Genomic DNA, 22,409 nt, shown 5'->3' with positions numbered 1-22,409 from the left:
TTTCCTCCAATCTGGCAACAGCATAAGAGCAAGGAAGATGGAGCCAGAAACTTAGGGGCAGTATCTCTTCTCTCTCCTTTCCATTTTCCTTGGTTTTCAGTGTTATGGCGAACCAGCTCTTACCTAACTAAGATAACATTCTCTAGTCATCAGAAGGTGACATTTCAATAGAAGCCTATTTATGCTCAGATATTTTTCTACCTTAGTCATTAAAATATCAGCCACAATCCTAAACTCCAAAAGAAAAGCAAACAAACCCCAAACAAAGAAGACATATTAGTATCTGAAAATTTTTGTTAGCACTATTTTATAGTCTTTGGAGGTAAATCAGGATAGAGGTAGACACCATATTCATATATGTGCTAACTGAGGAAAATTATTGAATTTGTTTACGTATTTTTATAAAGACTATCTTATTTTTAATGAAATATATAGATATGTGAGACAAAATTTGTTTTTGACCTGAATTTTTCAGATAATTGCCTTGATTCCGCACTATCTATAGAACATAATTGGGGTTTTTCTTAGTGAAGACAGATACTTATCTACAATATTTTGCTGTGAATATTAGAGTAAGAAGGTGATGCAAGGCAGCAGATAGCATTGAAAAAATATGCTATAAAGGGATTTTAAAAATAGATATAATATAATTAGATTACTTTAGCTTATTTCATAGTTTTAGAGATCTGAATTGGATTAGCTATATTGCAGTGTTCTAATAACATGACTATGGAATTGGGTAAACTTTCTATGACAAGGCATCTTTCTCTGAGACTAATAGCTACAGCATTAAGAATTTGAAGAGATCCTCTCCCATAGTTTCAGTGAAGTCAAAGAAAGTTCTCCCTGAACTGAAAAAGGATGTCTGATGAAACTGTTTCGAAATGCTGAATTGCCTGGCTAATGCTGCCTATCGCCAATAGCATACTCTCAAATCCTTATTTTTCTCACTATGGTAAGCTTTCCAACTATTTTTCAGAAATGTATCTCTGTGGATAGCCTTAATTTACTTAAAATCTATTACTCCTTTTATTGATTCAAGAATTCAAATATTTCAATAGTGAAGAGAAAGCATTTTATCTTCGGAGGGAATTTCCATTTACTTCTTGGATACCTTGTGTTTCTCAAGGAGAAAAAAATGAGATTGTATGAGATATATAACTTTTCTGTGCTATTGATCATATTTTCTTATCTAAATTCTTTAATTATTAATTTTATTGCTCTTAAAATCTAGATTTCTTTTTTAAATGCATAGTTTTTAGCACCTCTCTATACATGTTAATTCTTTAATTTATGTTCTAATCTATACCCAATTCAAAACCATGAGCTAACATGGCTGAAATAAAATAATTATAGTGCTCTTTTACTTAGCAATATTTTGTTCTTTAGACTTTTTTCCCCTTCTGGGATTTTGGTACTCACTTGGAGAGTTTTAAGTCAATATTTATTTTCTTTTCTAGATTGACATTTTAAATATTTTAAGATTTTGAGTGAGAGATGCGAGCTGTACTTTTTTTCTTTCCTATATGTTATATGTACATTATTTTCAGTCTTGTTTCTACTTAAATAAAGAATAACCCACTGGCTTGATATTTTAGATACTACTATTCAGATATTTACTATTTATTTATAAGAATTTGTCTGAGGTAAATGTTACTTCTGTACAATATATGAAAATGAGTTTGATGAATATATAGTATAAATAAGATTTTCCCAACACTTAAAAAGAACAAATATTTGAACAACTAAAACATTGGTATGAAAAGAACGCTATATACCTTGAATATACAGTATTATTAGAGATCCATTAAAATCAGTCCTAGCCGTGTGTATTATCTTGTTAAAGACCATTTCACCATTTTATGTTCTTATTCAAGGTAAGCACAAACAGTCTTTTTATGGGTATGTCTTTAAAAAATTAAAATTTAACTTTAACTCGGAAAAAAAATATCAGTCCTAGCAAATACTAATATGAATATCTTATTATCACTTGATTGAATTACTGAATATGCTTGAAAACAAAAGAAGTTTATTGTATTATTCTGAAATTCACTTGTTTCAACGTTTCAGGATAAAGTGACATCTTTATTCTATTAGTCTGGATTAATAAATTTCTGTGCATAAATGTTTGTTTTTAATGTACTTACACTCAAAATGTACATGTTATATTTAATTTAAAAGCCCATTATACAGGAAAATCTCTTTCTTTCTCTCTCAGGGATAGATCATCATTTAAAACTATTAATGTAACTGAAACATCATTAGAATTTTCAGATTTGGACTATCATGTTGAATATAGTGCATATGTAACAGCTAGCACCAGATTTGGTGATGGGAAAATAAGAAGCAATATCATTAACTTTCGAACACCTGAAGGAGGTGAGTTCTTTTACATGTAGGCCAAATAAAAGAATATCCTACTCAAACAAAATAAGTATTCAATGTAAAAATGTATTATTAACCCTAATATCTGTCATCGGTTAGATGCAAAATTGCCTTTTGGTCACTTTCCAGCTCTGTGATGTTGGAAAAGTTAATTAATCTCTCTGTGCCTCATTTGCCCATCTATATTATGGAAACAATATAGAATCTACTTCACAGGGTTCTCGTGAGGATTAAATGAGTTTATATTTGTAAATGAACTCAGCATAGAACTAGACACTTAGCACTTCATGGGTTTGTTAAATGAAACAAAATAAAATGCATGAAGTCAGCTCTCTGCCTTTGTCCTCTACTATTCTATTTTAAAATTCTAGGTTGTTAGAAATTCATATTACATATTCACTATTGGAAACTTGATATAAGGTTGTTTTCAAATCCAGGGCAGCAGGCATGTTTTAAAACTGAGATAGTGTTATAAGACTCAGAAACCTAATTGTGCTTTGCTTCGATATTGCTATAGTTAGAGTACACAAGAGATGCCCAATGAGCCTTATGGATTTCATTTCTGACTTGTAGTTAGATGTGATTACAATCTAAGGGTTTTTTTTGAAAAATAATTATCACTTACCAAAGGCAGGTAAAATTTAGTACATTTCAGACATTTGGAGTCACAAGTACAGTTTTTTGTTCAATTGCTTTTTCTTTTTTTTTTTTTTAATAGCACCAAATGATCCTCCCAAAGATGTTCATTATGCAAATCTCAGTTCTTCATCAATAATTCTCTTTTGGACACCTCCTTCAAAACCTAATGGGGTTATACAATATTATTCTGTTTATTACAGAAATACTTCAGGTACTTTCATACAGGTAAGACCTGAGTTTTCTCCTAGTTCTTTATTTACATCCTTCAGTTTTGTTGGTGATGATATAGACTTGGCATGATAGAAAAAGTTACCATATGTTGATAATTATGCATAGACATTTTATAAAACTTCCATTGACATAGAAAAATGTGATGGAGAAATGTCAGATACATTGTAATCTATCTATCTTATCTATGCGCGCGCGCGCGCGCACACACACACACACACACACTTCTGTATTAGCTTCAAATATATTACCAACAGTGAAGCTGCCACCTACTTAAAATTCTGTACATAAATATGGCCTTCAATTCCACTCCTCCAAGAAGTGTTCTTTAGAGAATCTATAATTTCATTTACCATTAATTATTTCTCAACTAAAAAAAAATTCCTTTTGTTTGTATACAATATAAATAATTTCATGTTCGGATGTGTTTGTGTGTTTTTCTTCATTTTTAAAAATGTTTTTAATGTTAGCAGGAGGGGTTATTATCACTACTATTACTATTATTAGCAGTATCAAATATAATGAAATCACTAGAAATGTAGTTATTTAACTTGGAAGGGTTTAGGGTTATACAGTTTGCACATGGGCACTTTCTGGGATATGGATGAAATTAGTCATGAAAGTAGCTAAAATGCATTTCATTTAGAGAAATATTTTAATTTTTTTCAGTAGAATTTCTTAATTCTCCAACCTAAATATTTCATAGTACCTTAGTATAAGAAAAGAATAAAATTGGAATTGGAGTGATTGAATCAGGAATGGGGAAAGCTGGAATATAACTTGCAAAACACTGATTTAGAAGAAATCCTGCAATTTACAGAATATGTACCTTACTGATAGAAACCACTGACTGTGTGTTGATTATGCCTCTGGGCATTCTTCCTTCTTCGTATGCTTTTAAGCAGGAGAATAGAGATAGATAAGTCTTAGTCATTACAAGTTGATTAATTCTATTTGTGATTGAACCCAATTTAGTCACTAGAGTTAGCTGTTGTGAGCAGCAATCTCAGGGACTAAAGTATAACTTGCTGTAATGCATCTGTGCTGCAGCTTACACTAATGAATAGGGTCAGAGCAAAACTTTGCAGGCTGTCTCAGGACTAACCCACTGATGAGTAAAAGAAAGTCCAGAGGTTTGTTTGGTTTTTAAATTCTGTTCAAGGCCCACTAAGAGTGGAGTTGTGTAAGAAAAACGCATTGTTTTTCTTTGTTTCCTACTCTGTACACCAGGCAATTTTTGCTGCACCTTTTTGTTCTGCTCTATTTGTGCGAGGGAATGGGGGATTAGTGTGCAATTTATTATTATTTAACCACAATGCTGTTTATTAATTCTACAATGTCATTATGTCATAGTAGTTATTCAAGTTGCAGATTTTAATTTGTTCGTGCATTTAACAAAAATATTGCAAGGTGGTGTCAGTAGTTCTGCAAAGCTTTTGCCTCTGTACAATTTACTTTATGGATTATACATGGTTCTATTTTGGTTCTCTTTGTCCACGTTTAAATAATCAAGTGTAAATATCTAACTATGGTTTCAACATGATCTTATAAACCTACCTATTCAAACCTGGATATGTAGTATGATCCCATTTGTAATTCATCTATCTTAGAAAATGTGATCTTTTATTAAATAATCTAAAGAATGCTTTTAAGTGTGACAGCTTCAAGAAGGCACAGACTAATGATGTTAAAACATTTCACATATCACTAAAAGTTCATCCATGCATTAGTTTATTCCTAAGGTTAGTGTTAAATGTAGCATCAAAAATCTTCACTACCTAATTTTCTATTTTGGGTTGATAGAATAGAAGAAATCCTTAAAATGGAAATTATATAGCAGAACAAGCGTATAGCTTTTTTTCTTCCCCTTTTCTTTCTCTTCCCCACTAAACTGTGTAGGATATCTCATGGAAGGCACATCATCTTCTGCTTCCTCTTTCTGGTATCTGCTGCTTGTCTTAGCGCCCTTAAGCCATAGCAAACAACTTGAAGAAAAGGGTAATGTGGCACTTACCTTTCCACACCCTGAAGTCCTCTGGTACTATATCATACATAGGTTTAATGCTCAATAAATATCTTAATTGAAGAAACGTAAATTATTATTATAGACCAAGGTTATTTTCAGTACTTAGTTATAATTGTGGAGCACTTAAGTTTCTAGTGAAATGATCTTTCCTTCTTATTTTGGGGAATTTAATCCCTCCACTACTACTTGGCAATCCATCTTGTTTTTCCTTCAATTGTTGCACATTGTTTTTTGTACAGTGTATTAACTCTTCTACATTTTACTTTGTACCCACTTCTGAGGTGTTATCAAACAATACAGTGAATGTTTAAATAAAAAAAATTAAAAGTAAAAGATACATTGCCACCAATCCTCCTCCAAATTCTCCCCCTCGCTTTGAACACACTTAACCCATCGTCTTTGCCACTTTCTGAAGTAGTGTGGGAAGTCCTCTTTCATGAGTGTCTTCAGTTACTCTGTCGTGGCTGCCTCGATGTCCTAAATCGATTCAAAACATTTACCTTTCATAGTCATTTTGACTTTGGGGAAGAGCCAGAAGTTGTACAGTGTCAGATACAGGGAATAAGGTAGATGAGGGCACACCGTAATGTTTTTATTTGACAGAAATTGCCATATACCATAAGCGATGTGTGACATGGAGCGTTGTTATGATGGAGGATGATTTATGGCACACTTCACTTCTAAAACACACCTTCTCTCAACCATAGCTCACACCTGACTGCCTACACCGAACAAGTTGAAACTGTCACACACTGTTACTAAGGTTCCACGCACTGCTTCCCGTATTGAAGATCCCTGCCTTTCCGTTGGATGGCACTCGGCAGTAGTATTCACTGTATTTTGTGAACACAACAGAAAGGCTTCATGTCACATATCACTTATGGTGTATGACAATTTCTGTCACATGAAAACATTATGATGTGTCCTCATCCACCTTATTCACCGGATCTGGCACTGTGCAACTTCTGTCTCTTCCCCAAGGTCAAAATGACCATAAAAGGTAAATGTTTTAAATTGATTGAGGACATCGAGACAGCCATGACAGTGCAACTAAAGACACTCATGAAAAAGGACTTCCAGAACTGCTTCAGAAAGTGGCAAGAACGATGGGTTAAGTGTGTTCAAAGAGAGGGGGAGTTTAATGAGGGGGATTAATGGCAATGTGTCTTTTACTGTAATAAACTTTTTTAATGTAAACATTCACCATGTTTTTTTATCATACCTCACATGTTATGTCTCTTCTGTGTGCCTGACATAGCCTTATTATATTAAATAGTGCTAAATAAATACTGGTTAATTAATTAAATTTGAAATGTTTTTACTAAATACCTTCAGACTACATACACAAAAAAGTAAGAAGCCTTAATTAAATAATTTGAGCCATAAAATGTCTTTTCCAAGAATAAATAGATGAATGAAATAATCTGGATAATCGATCTAATTTTTAATTTGTTGCATGTCTATGCATGTTTGCACACACTCAGCATGAATGACTTCTGGGTAATTCAGAATAATTTGTTGTTTAATTGGTACCAAGGTCATAGGTAATCAGAATAAATTCTATAACAAAGAAAAATTAAAAGTTATACAAAAAACCTGCATTAATATTTTAAGCAATACTTTATATAAACCAGTTATTTCATGTGTAAAGTAGACATGTTGGATGATATTAAAGATCACAGACTGTATTTTGTGTGAGATTGTTACATTGTTTTTACTTGTCTATTCCTAAATAAGTCACCACAAAAATGAAGTATATCATTATTACATTCACTCTTTACCTCCACAACTCCTCAATCCAAAATACTGGCAAAAGAACCACAAAAACTTGCTGTATTTAATTTGTTGATACATTGTAGAACCATTCTAACTATAAATTTTAGTCAAATTGATTATCCTATGTTATTAATTTAAATTGATTAATTATCATTTTTTAAAATTATGTGCCATACACGATATTAATTGCTTTATGTTCTTCATATCATCTGATCTTCAAAAGTTCTCTGAGAAACAGAAATGATTATTCCCTATTTATAGTTGAGGAAGGAGAAGCTTTGAGATTGATAATTTCTCTAGGACTACCCTACCCTAATTGAATATAGGTTTATAGGACTCTAAGGGCTTTGTGTGGATTGGAATGATTTAGATTTCTGTGTAGATGGACGTTATTATAAAATTATTCACACTGATTGCCTACATGATATTTTGGAAAAGTCTATTTCTTTTGTTTTAGTATTGATTTTGTTTCTGTCTTTTGTGTTTAAAATGTGCTCAGATAGGAAATGATTGCATAAATTCCCTGATAGTTCAAAAACTGCTTTGGGACAAATATAACTAGGAGTCAGGCCAGACAATTATAAAATTTCTCTTACTCTTCATTTAAGAGACTGCATCTAAGCGCCTTCCATTTTCTCCTCGTGATTGTAGAAAAAAAAGAGAAACCATTGATAAATAATGATATCCAGTTGAGTTATTAGAAAGAAGTGACCACTCATAATTCCTTCATCATTAATAGGAAGAAAAAAATTATAATTTTGTGATACTCCCAAATTCTTTAAAATATATAGTCAATGTTCTGAAAAATATTTGAGTATTTTATATGAAAACCTACAATAATCAGCACATTTGTAGCATTTTCAGGTTGACCCCTGGGATGTTCTCCATTACTAAGCTTGGAGTTTCTACGCTTTGCTACTCTGTATGTTGATTTTGTAATAAAAACTGCTACCATCTATTTTTCTTTTAGTACAAACATATTTCCAGTTTAATTATTGCAATAAAAATGCTCTACGTTGATTTTCCTCAAAAATTAACATATTAAATTAAGGAGACAACCAATTCATGGATAATAATTATTTTGAAATGTTCATGTATACTACAACTATATTCTGAACAATTAAAACAATATGTTTATTTTTCAGAATTTTACACTCCATGAAGTAACCAATGACTTTGACAATATGACCGTATCTGCAATAATAGATAAACTGGCAATATTCAGCTACTATACATTTTGGGTAACAGCAAGTACTTCAGTTGGAAATGGGAATAAAAGCAGTGACATAGTTCAAGTATACACAGATCAAGACAGTATGTAAATGAAAAGCATTTATTAATCTTTAATAGGATTAATTTAAAACTTTATAATTATTTCACAACCTTTTTCTATTTGTATGCATTGGTAGTAAAATCTATATTTTATTTAGGCACATTTAACTAGTCATTATAGAAGTCTGAAAATGCATTTAACATAGCTATAAAACTATTACAATAATAACAGCCTTTTCTATACATAAAAACTACTACCATCCATTCATGAAAATTTTATCGTTTTTATTGCTTCAAAAGATGTCACGACGATCTGCTTCTGGGCATGAAAAATACTGTTGCACACATGAACGCATTTTCTAATAGTTAATATGCTGATCCGTTTGCTTTAGAAACTACATTTTTTTTTCTTTAGCAACTTACTTTGTTTCAGTCTTTGAATCCACATAGGACTGTATACAGCATCTTTGTTCTTATTGTATTTTTACTAATATATCCAGAATGTCTTTTTCTTTTTTTTTAATCCCAGAAGTTTCATGTATGCAGCTTCTGCCAAATCTTGTTTGTGATGAATATTCAGGAAACTATAATGACTGAGGCTCTTGATGGTTTTTTTTTTAGGTTTCAGCTTTCAGAATACAATGATACGTGGAACATTGCTTATTTCTTATGGTTGTTTCTTTTGTCCACTTATTTTTAAATGACTAGTCTCTTATTGAGAAATGGTATTGGCCTATACTTATGCTGAGAGTAAAATTTCATGTTTATTATTTTAAGATTACAAATTGACAGGCACTATAAATATGAGGAGTGAATGCTTTCCTTGTTGTTGGAACAATCTTTTTAATGGTTGACAAGTTAACCAACAGAATAAGATATGATAAAATGTATGTTTACAGAGCTTTATCAAAAGTGTTTTAGTGAGTTATGTGGTCAGTATTGTTTCAGGCATTCTTTAAATGCAGCTCTCTCAAGATTTTTATTCTACCAGCCTATAACTTTTTATCAGTTATTATAGCATCATGAATAATAACCACATTCTGTGTACTGTTCCACGTGAGATGTCCTAGATGACCTCATATTACAATAAGGATAATATTTAGAAGACAAAAATTAAAAATATTGTGTAGATAATATTCATTATTAAATATTTAAATATCTGAGTACACATACACGCATACATGTATATATATACACATTTATAATTTCCATTTTGTAAAATAGAAAATCCAAGAGAATAGTATATAAAACAATTTTCATACATATTGAAGATGATGAGGTTTATTAAGAATGATTTTTAATATAATTATTTAGAAATATTTTATATTAGGTAATGTTTACTACATCTGCATTTAAATAAATTAAGAACTGATGATGTAACAGATGCCATTTCAACAATTATCTTGTAAATTTACTTAAATTTTATTTAGGGTGACTGATAATTTTTATATTTTGCACGTTACCTATCATAGTACCTGAAGGGCTTGTTGGAAACCTGACTTATGAGTCCATTTCGTCAACCGCAATAAATGTAAGCTGGGGCCCACCATCTCAACCAAATGGTCTAGTCTTCTACTATATTTCTTTGAGCTTACAGCAGACTCCTCGCCACGTAAGACCACCTCTAGTTACGTATGAGACAAGCATGTATTTTGATAATCTGGAAAAATACACTGATTATATATTAAAAATCACTCCATCAACAGAAAAGGGATTCTCTGACACCTATACTGCCCAGCTACACATCAAAACTGAAGAAGATGGTAGGCTGAATCCTTTTATTGCCTATTAAGCAGATTATTGGTGTTCTCTTATTTATATTGCTTTCTGATAGAAAACACTATTCTTATAATTATATAGCTTCTGTTTGTTCTCAAGTAATTAGCCTTGCAATGAACACAGTAAACTCTTTCTTAAAATTAAAATAATTATCTGCTGATAAAATTAAATCCTATTTTTATTAAACCCTCTTCTTTTTAATGTTAATTCACTTTTGTTTTATTTAATATTCTTTTTTTCTTTTATAGTCCCAGAAACTTCACCAATAATCAACACTTTTAAAAACCTTTCCTCTACCTCAGTTCTCTTATCATGGGATCCCCCAGTAAAACCAAATGGTGCAATAATAAGTTATGATTTAACTTTACAAGGACCAAATGAAAATAATTCTGTCATTACTTCTGATAACTATATAATATTGGAAGAGCTTTCACCATTTACATTATATAGTTTTTTTGCTGCTGCGAGAACTATAAAAGGACTCGGTCCTTCCAGTATTCTTTTCTTTTACACAGATGAGTCAGGTAAGCCAGAATCCATGTTTCTTCAAATGATTTCGTTGTTGCAGCACTTGCTCTCTCTTTTTAAGGAACCGCATGGATAATGAAAGGATACTTGATTGTCTCTCTGTAACAGGCTTACAACTCTTCATCTACTTTGCTTAACATTTTTTTTTTTTAATTTGAACTTCAGAACAAAGTGTTCTGTTTGAAGTTACTTTGGAACTACTGAGTTCCAAGTACAAAAACATAATTACTTATGCTGTTTATTTCTGAAATTAAAATATGATCATTTTAGAAATCTTTCTTAACAAGTGTCTTCAGGAAGCTAGAGTCACAATGATATTTGCATGTTAAAAATTATGACTATAAGTTTTATAATGTGTTTTCCTGCAGTGCCTTTAGCACCTCCTCAAAATTTGACTTTAATCAACTACACTTCAGACTCTGTATGGCTGAAATGGAGCCCAAGTCCTGTTCCAGGCGGTATTGTTAAAGTATATAGTTTTAAAATTCATGAACATGAAACTGATACTGTATTTTATAAGGTAGGTTGACTATAACAGTATATGTTTACTTAAAAAAAATCCAAAAATTGAATTAAAATCTTTTGACATACAGGGAGAAAAATGGACTGCTTTAAATTAAACAAGGAACATCTTTTTAAAAAGACCTTTTTTTTTTTTTGTACAATTCAAGGATGCTTGGGAAAAACACAGAAAACATTTGCCAGATACAGAAGCTGAAGATTTCGTACCACAATTTACTTACAATTTTTAGCTTCTAGATAGCTACAATTTAAGAAATAATTAAAACATTTGTTAACATTGGAAAGTATACAGTAAACTTTTTTTTCAGACTAAAACCTGCTATTACCTTAAATGTAATATACGTCTATTTGTAGTTAAAAGAAGTACCAAGTGAATGGTTTTAACCTTTTCAGAAAAGTGTTTATACTGGACTTCTGGTAATCTTCCCAGATAATATATAATCCTACACTGATTGGTCTTTTAAGATACATCATTATTCTTTTACTTTCAATGCTAATTAATTTGTAACACTAAACACCCCTTTCCTCCTCCATTTTTAGGTTTCAGGATCAATGAAAAATACCCAAAGAACTGATATAACAAAGGGTCTCAAATATACTTCTATGATTTCCACCATTTAATTGCCAAAATAAATACATGGCATTTCTTTAAGGAAGTGTTCCTTTTTTTCCCAAAGGCAAATTGAAGCTGAATGCTTGTATTTAGTTATGGCAAGAGGAGTGCAAAAAATCTGCAATAAACATTGTCCCCAATATTATATGCATAACAATTTATTACTGATGATAAATCATTTTTATAGCATGTGTAGCTTACAAAGTGAATAGTAAAAATCAAAAGCTTTGATTAAGTTTATGTCATAAAGAACAATAACTTTCTGGAAATCAAGCTATTACTTTAAAATCTGATAGGCTGAGAAGAATTTGAATTATATTACTCCATAAATATGGAATCTCTTCCCCAGAAGTGTGAAATTATATTAATAACACTAAGTCTCTAGCCCTCTAATATATATCCCCGGTCTAATCTCAACATTTTCCCATTTTTTATTTGCTTTGTCTGAATTGGTCACCGGGAAATAGATGACAAAAGGGAAAAGGAATCATTTTCTTAATGTCGTCACATTCGTAGGATGATTGTGTGTGTGTTTTGGAGTGTGGATATGTATGTGTGATTTTTTTTCCGTTCAGAACAGCCTTCTCTAGTCGACACCACTAGCATAGTGGTAAATCAAGGGCTCTGCCATCAAATTACCCTGCCTTTGAGACTTACTGTGCTGCATTAGCGAAGTTGCTGAACCTCTTATGACTCAGTTTGTTCAAGTGCAAAATGGGAGTTATAAAGATGCATACATTAAAGCGAGGATTAGAAAGGAAAATCTATATAAAGCATTTAGAACAATCTGTGGCATATGATAAAATGCGTTACCTATTGTGATTGTACATAATTTTAAAAAGAACAAAAAATCCATCCAGCAATGTAATAGTAGTAAGCATAAAATGACATTACGTCATTATTTGAATATGAGAATAAGTTATATTCTAACTCTGTTTTCTCAATTGAAATGCTGCAAGTAATATTCCACTAGTAGCAAAAATACAATCTTTATACTATAATGTATTGAATATATTATTTTTTGGGTGGAAAAAGTAGTTTATCTTAAAAGTCTACTATTTTTAGTTGCTCCTTTTTATATCTGTTTTCTCTCCCATCAATTTTCATACTCTTGTTTTCTTTCAAATTTCTTTAAATGTACTATTGTGCCATCTTTTTTCCTTTCTTAATATCCCGTTTACTGTATCTAGTTCCCTCGCTCTATTTAGCTTCTCTCCAAGTGTATTTTCCTATATTCCTTTCTATGTTTTCATCTATCTCTATGCCATAACAGTATCAGTTTCTATTATTTTTTTATTTTTATTCTTTCAAATTTTATGTGAGTTTATGGAGACAAAATAATTCCAGACCCACTGCAAATGTTTTTGCTCTCCTAGTCAATCCACTGTGGTCCACATGGAGATCAATAAGATCCAGGTTTGCTGGTCACTCAGGTCACTTGTACATACTGAAAGAAATTATTTATTCAGTAAAAGTTCTATTAGAATATGTTTGGAAATATCCTCACTTATGTCTCTTTCTTACAACTATTTTTCCTTACTATCCAATAAGATGCTCACACTTTTCATTATAAACTCTTGAGTTCAGTCATTTCTCTGGGTACTAGCCCTTTCTAATCAAAATAAAAATTAAACTCATTGTGTTTAATTTCTTCTCAGTGAGCAGTTGTTTGTAAATTTCACTAATTAATATGAAAATGCCTTGATGACTGAGACCATGTCTTATATATCTTTATAATACACTGGTTATCTAACAGTATGCTTTATAAAAATGAAAGGAAACATTATAATATAGTAGTAAGTTCCTAATATATGTCAATGACTTACAAAAGATTAATTTAAAATATGATTCTAACTGTAAGTACCTCAAGAATTAGCATTCTTGCTAAATTTCTGCTACTAAAATGTTTAATAAGTGAGTCAAAGTGTTTTATATTTTGGATCAGATATAATGCAATATTCTTAAAATTATATCATACAGGAGATTGTTTTCTTTTTCCATGACTGATTCTCTGGGTTAGAACAATTATCTTTGAGTGAAGACGTCATACTTAATGGTAAAATTTTCTGTGGGAAAGTGTATTCCCTTTGGCAGTTGTGCCAACTGTTTTGTTCCTTTTCTCATTTTCCTATGAGATTGTGTCAAATTAAAAATTGTTTGGGAAAACTCAGAGTTTAAGCTTCATAGGAGCAGACCTTGTTTTATTCACTGCTCTGTTCCCAGTGTCTAGCGTACAGTAGCTGATGAATAAATTAATTTACACAAAATATTACTGGGTACTTAAAAGGAAGTTAGATGAATTCAAGAAAAATCAAGTATCACTGACTTGAGTTGGATTTACATTGGGAACTCTAATTTTAGCTCATTTAAACAAAGTAATTAGTATATAATTCCAAGTAAGAATCTAGGAGGCAAAATGAATACAAAATAATCTAACTTTTAAAAAGAATGGCAATTTTGAGATTCCTCTAGCTGAGAGGGTGCTCAGTTTATCCTTGTATGATCAGCTGAGCACACCCTATACCACAAAAAAGTTTAATACTTGTAATATTTTAATTAAAAATCCCCATGCTTGTTAAATCATAGGTTAAACATAGAAGGTATAACTTCAATGTGTTAAAATATTTCTTCCAGTAACAAACACAATTTTAATAATGTATAATGATGAAATTTTTTTTCTGCTTTTCAGAATATTTCAGGTTTTCAAACTGAGGCTAAACTTACTGGACTGGAACCAGTCAGCACCTATTCTATGAGCATATCTGCCTTTACCAAAGTTGGAAATGGCAATCAATTTAGTAATGTACTAAAATTCACAACCCAAGAATCAGGTTAGACATGGTTTTTTAACCTAAAATATTTCCTTTTGTATTTAACCCTTTTCCTTTCCTTTCCTTTCTCAGTTTATGTGATAAAATATCATTTTTAAAAGTCTACTCAAAGGGAACTTGAATTTCAATGCTTTAAAGCTAGACTGGGTCTTGTCTGTGATCAAATATATGGCTCATATATATATATACATGCACGTGTTTTCCTTCCTTCCTTCCTTCCTTCCTTCCTTCCTTCCTTCCTTCCTTCCTTCCTTCCTTCCTTCCTTCCTTCCTTCCTTCCTTCTTTCTTTCTTTCTTTCTTTCTTTCTTTCTTTCTGTTTGATCTGAGGAAGTTGAAATAAATGACTAGTTTAGGGAAAAAGTAAGCTTCTAGATATCTGTGAAAATTACCTAATTCTTAGGACCATCTGAGACAATTGGGGGGAAAAAAGGAGAAATGAAACATAGTCACTTTTCACAGGTTGACTTCTATTTTCATAAAACGATACCTATGATTATTTTTCAGAAGATGTGTGCTCACATTTAAAAATCACTAGTCACCATGTAAGCTTCTACTTTCCCCTAGTCCATCTGTAACTCATAGAGAGGACTGTGAAGATGGTGAAATACCATTGGTCGAATTAAGCAGCTTGCCTACATGTGTCATGTACATGTTTGTATACTGAATAGTCTTCATTTATGGCCTAGCATGGTGGCTTAGAAACTTACTTTTCCTTCTCTTAACTAGAACATATGTTTCAAGGTACCTCTTAATCATACTCACTTTTTTTTTTCTGTCAGTTGTTATTGAATGAGCATAAGATCCTGTTCTAATCATTTCTTCTCTTTGCTTCTGGATATACTCGCTCTTGTTTGAGTAAACCTCTAAATTGAAATCAGAGATCACTCACTGATAAATTAATAATTCTTTGCATTAATTTATGAATATAGGAGACTTTTTCATAGCATACCTATAAGACAGGCTAAGTGAATAGTATTTGTAGTGTATAAAAGTGTGTGCTCTGAAGTCAGTATATGGATTTGAATCCAACCTCTGTGACCTACTAATTATATAACTTTGGGAAAGGCCCTGGACTTCTCTGAGCCTCTATATCCTTAACTGAAAAGAAACACACATTAGCAGTAGCCATGTATCAGATTATTATGAAAGAATATTTGAATAGATCCATATTCCATACTTGTTAGAATGTCAGACACACAATAAGTGCTCAAAAATTATTACTGTTGCCCCTATTCCTGTATTACTGACAAAGAAGCTATGATTCAGACAGATTAGATGAAAAGGACTAAGAACATTAGTGAAGAAACTGAACTAGAATATCAGCCTCTGACCTCCAGTGAAAGGTGGATATGATGATAGGAAGTACATATTATAAGTGAGTGATACTATATAAAAATGCTAAACCTATAAAGAAAAAACATTTTAATAATTTATACATATATCAGGTTAATGAAAAATCAAGGCTAATCTTGTAGACAGTGCTCTGTAAACCAATAAATATTTTTATCGCTAAAATAAAGTTGTTCCACAAAATTTTGTGCTTTGATTGGTTAAATAAAATTTTCAGCTTTAGTGTTATAATACTATCCGCTGGTTAATTAATCGCTTTTAGGTTCACAAAGTCAGTGAAATCCATGTTCACAAAATCAAGGTTTATAAATGAAACTTAAGGAAGGAGTCAACTGTCTCCTATTAACCTATTGATTGAAAATATTGTTACGTATTTTTCAAAATAAGGAAGCAAATAGTTAATGACATTTAATAGCCAGAATCCTGGATCAGCCAGGAAATTATCTTTTCTGTAATTTTAAATGCCACTCATTCCCTAAGTATTCTCCTTCAGTTCTGATGCCTTAATCTTACAGAGGAAGAAGGGTTCGTAAAGATATAAATTTAGACTAAAGGAGAGAACTATAGGCAAGTTAGAAACTACTTGAATATCTTAAATAACTATATTTTACATGATGACAGCAAGTTTTTTTCTCTCACTACTTGTTTGTAATCCACAAATTGACTATATTCTAATTTTCCTTCTAGCATCCTCTTTTTACTGTAATGGGAAAATCTATGCTAACATTAGAGAACATTAGATAATTAAACATTTCCATGGGAAATAACCAGTCACTTTGGTGGGCTGAGGTACTACTCTTTAATCAGACCTACCAGACAGAGTGAACCTCTGAGAAACTGGGTTACTTCCAAGTGAATTCAGGGAAGTTCTACAAAAAACTTGGACTGATTTTAATCTTCCCTCCAGTGATTTTTAATAAGGTACTGAGGAATCAGGTCTTCACAGTTTTTCCAAAGAACTCATCCAAATATAAAAGCAAACCCTTTAAATTGGTTACATGTTTGCTAGTACCGTTAGGTCCATATGTGCCACATCAGGGAGGCACCTACATCTATATTTTGCATAAAAAGTTTCATAATAAAGTATTGCTAAGACTGCCTCTTATGAACATCCTCTGATGAAGAGATAGAGAACCGGCTTCAATCATTGCCTGAGCTTGAAGCCATAGTTTCTTCTGAGGATTGGAGGGTGGGATGGCTATTTTGGCCTGCGAAAATATGCAGTGACTAGTTCAGTACTGTAAGAATTAACATGAGAGCAAAGAAAATGGGCCAACTGCCATTTGGTTCAGACTTTGTGAAGAACTTTTGGAGCACAAGTGGAAAGGTGGCTTTGTTAATTGTTTATTCTCTGTACTCCTAAAGAATTTTACCTAGCAATCACACAATTAAATTTGTTTACTGCATGTCTATAAATTTTAACTTTAGGAATTTGTTTATCTCTTCAGTTCCAGATGCTGTACAGAACATACAGTGTATGGCAACTAGCTGGCGGTCAGCTTTGGTGAGGTGGGATCCGCCCAAAAAGTCAAATGGAATAATTACACATTATACGATAACAGTTGAAAGAAATTCTACAAGAGTCTCTCCCCAAGATCACATGTATACTTTCATGAAACTTCTTGCCAATACCTCCTATGTCTTTAAAATAAGAGCTTCAACCTCAGCTGGTGAAGGGGATGAAAGTACATGCAACATCAGCACTCTGCCTGAAACAGGTAACTAGTCTGAAACAGGTAATTTACCTGAAAGAGATAACTAACTGGAAACAGGTAACTATTCTGGATGATGTCATACATTTGTCAATATTGTTTGTAATCTTTAGAGCACATTTATCTAAAGATATGAAAGAAATATTAAAAATTACAGCACATACTTTTTTATCCCATGTGTGACCAGAGTACCAGCTGTGGTGTACATTATCCCCTCTCCACAATTTTGGGACATTGGAAGGAGGAAAAAAGAGAAAATCTGCTTTCTTGTGTTTCCACAAATATCTGCGCTTTACTATCCAAACTTACTGAATTATGTTTTATCATAATTTAAAATATAGAATGAGCATGATAAACTTTTCCACCTCTCTCTCTTTTTGTCTTAATTGATCTTACCGAATTCTAGATGCTTCCCTGAATTCTATAGTGGCAGTGTCAGATTCACTTTCATCTATTTCTTCCCTATGTATCAGGCTTTACCTTTTATATTATTTGAATAAAAATGTCCAGGTCACTGAGCCCTGGTCTACAAAGCAGAAAACTCTCAATCTCTGTAGCAGTGGTCCATCGTATGTCACAATCTCCTTCATCCTCTACCTTCTCCAATAGAGTACCTTCTCATATGAATGAAAACCTAATTCCTTCCTGAAAACACAGCTTTCCTTGTGGTCCTCCCTAATGGGCATTGTGGGCACTGGCATAATTGTTTTTCTCTGGCTCATCCAGAGCCTCTATCTTGGAAACATTTTTTAACGCTTTTCTCCTTTTGAAATTAGCGTCACCCAATTTTACTCCACTTTTGTGCCCTTGAGACTGTAAAGCACAGGACTTTGCAACACGGCATACTTTCTCCCTCATTTCAGCATTCCAGTCAATATTCTTCTCTTCTCATCCTTCCAGTGCAACCTTACTTCAGACTCCAGTGTTTCCCTATTCTGCTGGGATGGATGAATTTCAACACCTTTCTCTTGATCCTTAAATCTCAAACCACGTAATTGTGACTCATCTTCCAGGAGATTCCCAAGTCTGAGAGGATTCTACTGTTTGTTTTCACCAGATACTGGCTGACGAATAGTGCTAGAAAAAAGTAGAAATGGTTCTATCTGTTCAGCTATAAATTAACCTTCTCTAACTCTCCCAGCTGCTCCAGTCTGCTATTCATCCCTCGTTTATACCTATCAGTTCTCCATAAGAAAGTTCTGCTCTCATTCTGAACATAGTCTACTCCCACTATCATCCATATTTATTGTTGTCATTCGTTTTACTCATAATATCAAAGACATGGATTTGCCCTCCTTCAGACTTTGTCCATATCTTTATTTATGCTCTCCAGATACCCTCTCTTAGCAATGTTATTGCCTTTCTGTTTTTGGGAATCTAGCTGCTCATTTTTGTTTCGATCCCATGTCTCCTCTAGAACATTACTTCATCAATTCAATCTATTTTCTCCTGGATTTTATCTTCTCTCTCTCATGCACTCATGCATCACTACATGTACACATGCACATACATACACATTGTTAGAAAATTTAAACCAAGGACCAGGTTGGTACTATGTTTCCCCAAAAATAAGACCTAGCCAGACAATCAGCTCTAATGTGTCTTTTGGAGCAAAAATTAATATAAGATCTGGTATTATATTATATTATACTATATTATATTATATTATGTCATGTCATGTCATGTCATATCATATTGTATCATATTAAAGATCCGGTCTTATATTATAGTAAAATGAGACCGGGTCTTGTATTAATTTTTGCTCCAAAGGACGCATTTGAGCTGATTGTATGGCTAGGTCTTATTTTCGGGGAAACACAGTATATCAACCTCAAACATATTCAAAATGGAGGGGGGACAGCTGGATAGCTCAGTTGGTTAGACCACGGACTCTGAACAACAAGGTTGCTGGTTCGACTCCCACAAGAGATAAGGGAAGGTGGACTGTGCCCCCTGCAATTAGATTGAAAACAAACAAACAAACAAACAACAACAACAACAAAAAACAGCAACTGGACTTGGAGCTGAGCTACGCCTCCACAGCTAAGATTAAAAGGACAACAACTTGACTTGGAGCTGATGGGTCCTGGGAAAAAACACTCTGTTCCCCAATAAAGTCCTGTTAAAACAAACAAACAAAAAACATATTCAAAATGGAATTTATGTTATATAGGGGTGATAATGAAAGGAGATGTAGGAGATGGCTCAGAATACTCCAAATGTTTTACTTACTCTAATTGTCTAGAAAATATATCCCAGAACTCATCAGCGATTAGAATCTGGTTTCTGTCTAGCTTTCCATTCGTAAGTCCCTCCTCTGTACCTCTTCATATAGCTGATGTCTCTAGCCACTCTTCCATTTATTCAGCACATTAGATTTCATGTGTTCAATTAAAAATAATTATTAAGCACCTGCTATGGGCTAATAATTGATTAGATTCTCTTTAAACATATGCAACACTTTTTCACTATCAGATTGCTTTGCTTCCTGTAGCTGTACTGCTTTTCTCTCTCTCTGTCACAAAAATTTGTATTCATTCTTAAAAGCCCAGCTTGACTGTGTGAGGTTTTTGCTTTTTTAAGTCTTCAATGATATGCCACGTTTTAAAGCTACAGATTTCTGGAATTCACCCCAAACTTGCTGAATCAAGGCTGCAAGAGGTGAAGCCCAAGAACCTGTTCTATACTTTTAAGCATATCTCCAGGTGATCTGACATTTTGAGAAGTACTGGAGTAGATTACCCAGGAATTTTGATGGCAGGTGATATGTGGCAGTGAGGACAGGCAAACAGTGTCAGAGAGGTCCAGAAAGGGATGACAGGTGTTTCCCCAGTGGGTGGGCAGAAGATCATTGCTATGCAGACTGGGGGGGAAGGAATTATGTTCAAATCCAGGCAGGCGGTCTGCATCAGGGTGGTCTAGCACCAGGTAAAATGGTCTTGATCATTGGACAGGAGCTGAGTCTTAGAGAACTGGGGGTGGGGGGTGGGGGAAAGCTAGGACAATGTTCTAAGATAAATGAGAGGTTCAAGACTCTAAAAACAAGGTAAGCAACTACTCATTATTGTTGAGTCCACTGGTACTCAAGATGACTCTGTAGTCACAGGATCAAAGCGACATTCAGTTAGTAGAACTGAGACACATAATCAAAGTGTAATATTTACTTGATGTAGAGCCATCGGAACTGAAGGTTCAGGTGTTTGTAAAAAAACAACAAAATTATTTAATTAAGGATTTAAATTGGATCTTAACTCAGGATTAAAAGACCACACGAGTGGGGGTTGAAGGCATTCTAAATCAGTGAATTAGGCCGCTATTAGACATATTGTGCAGTGTACTGTGCACTCAGTGCTATAGGACAAATGTTTCTCAAAGTTTGAACTTCAGGCTCCCGACATCAGAATGTGCTCTCCTGAGCTCCTACTCCAGAACTATGGAATCAGAATTTGGAAATTACGATTCACAGATCTTCGAAACAAGATATGTGGGTAACACAGTGCTGACATTTGAGAACCGCTCTATTCCACTGTAGATTCTTTGCTTGTGGGGACTCTATCTTATTTGTCTTTGTTTCACTCACAGTTCCTAGCAGAAAGCCTTGGGAATTGTAGCCACTCAAATGTTTATAGAAGAAAGAAATGAATTGTTTTCCTATGAAATTCATGATTTTTCAGAAGGGCTTTTTTTTTTACTCCATTACGGTATAGTATTTCCACCAGGTGAAAGTATAGATATTTTCTTCCAGGCAAATATGTTTCTTTTTCAATTAGGGAGAGTCATTCATATAAAACATGGGTATTAATTGCTGCTCCCAAATTATTTAAATAATTTTTCCGTCTTTACAATTAAGTTTCAGGTCTAGTAGGTCATTATATTTATGATTACAATACTTATTAGGTAAATAATTGTCTTTATCTGGGTTCATATGAATTGTTTGTTGATGAGATATGCGTCAGGAAGAACTGGAGAGTCATTGTTCAGAATGGAAACAGTTTTATAGCTGTTGCAAACTAGTAATTTATGGCGGTCCCAGATTAGTCACAGTGTATAGGCAGCTCTGAGTCACTGACTCTGTGCGTATTTTTGACATAAAGTAAAATCAAATTTGGCTCACTCTCTCACTACCTAGTGTCTGATCTTAACATTCCTTCTAGGGATTATTGGGTGTTTTTCTCAGTGTAAACTTGGTCATATCTGAGTGCAGTTAAACATGCGTCATGATGATTGAATTTATGAGGAGATTAGTGTTTGGTGTCTAAACTGGTTCCCTTGTCACAGTCAAGCATGTTGGGATAGAGAGAATATAGATGAAGTCCCCCAAACTTGGTACTTTTAACAGTATTTAATGTCAAAATATATTATGTGTACCAATAAAAATATTTTATAGCAAGTTCATGTGCCTGTAAGACAACTTTCAGAATCTCAAGTTAGTTCAAAGTGCATGCACTTATATATGTTATTCTCAAATCTTGGTAAATGTAGTGATTTAATATTGAGTTTTGAAAACTTCTTTTTTTTTTTTTTTTTGAAGATACTTTTACAGTTTGGATTTATTCAAAGCTCTTCCAAGTTCAGTAATTTAGACACACAGGAAAATAAGCTGCATCCTTCAGATGCCCAAAACCTAACTGAGGGAAAGTAAAATATGCAGTTGTAGTTTTTAGGAGTGTTCTTTTCTGCATTGATTTCTTTATTAGCTTTTTGTCAATGGGAGATATCAGGTACCTGTAGGGACCCACTGCAAGTC

The 22,409-nt window shown here is 33.0% G+C and overlaps 1 protein-coding gene across 2 annotated transcripts in view; it reads left to right on the top strand.

Annotated features, from left to right (window-relative positions):
• PTPRQ (protein tyrosine phosphatase receptor type Q) overlaps positions 1–22,409 on the top strand; it is a 195,779-nt gene that overhangs the window by 63,741 nt on the left and 109,629 nt on the right. For both annotated transcript variants that reach the window (XM_074325367.1, XM_074325366.1), the window contains exons 18-25: positions 2,219–2,379; positions 3,104–3,249; positions 8,200–8,368; positions 9,799–10,089; positions 10,354–10,629; positions 11,002–11,153; positions 14,458–14,599; positions 17,399–17,668. In XM_074325367.1, the coding sequence (XP_074181468.1) occupies positions 2,219–2,379; positions 3,104–3,249; positions 8,200–8,368; positions 9,799–10,089; positions 10,354–10,629; positions 11,002–11,153; positions 14,458–14,599; positions 17,399–17,668 (1,607 nt within the window). The remainder of the gene's footprint in view (positions 1–2,218; positions 2,380–3,103; positions 3,250–8,199; positions 8,369–9,798; positions 10,090–10,353; positions 10,630–11,001; positions 11,154–14,457; positions 14,600–17,398; positions 17,669–22,409) is intronic.

The sequence above is a fragment of the Rhinolophus sinicus genome, linkage group LG02, assembly GCF_036562045.2.
Source record: "Rhinolophus sinicus isolate RSC01 linkage group LG02, ASM3656204v1, whole genome shotgun sequence".
NCBI classification, from domain to species: domain Eukaryota; kingdom Metazoa; phylum Chordata; class Mammalia; order Chiroptera; family Rhinolophidae; genus Rhinolophus; species Rhinolophus sinicus.
The sequence above is the reverse complement of the archived record's forward strand: the minus strand, read 5'-3'. Positions and strand labels throughout refer to the sequence as shown.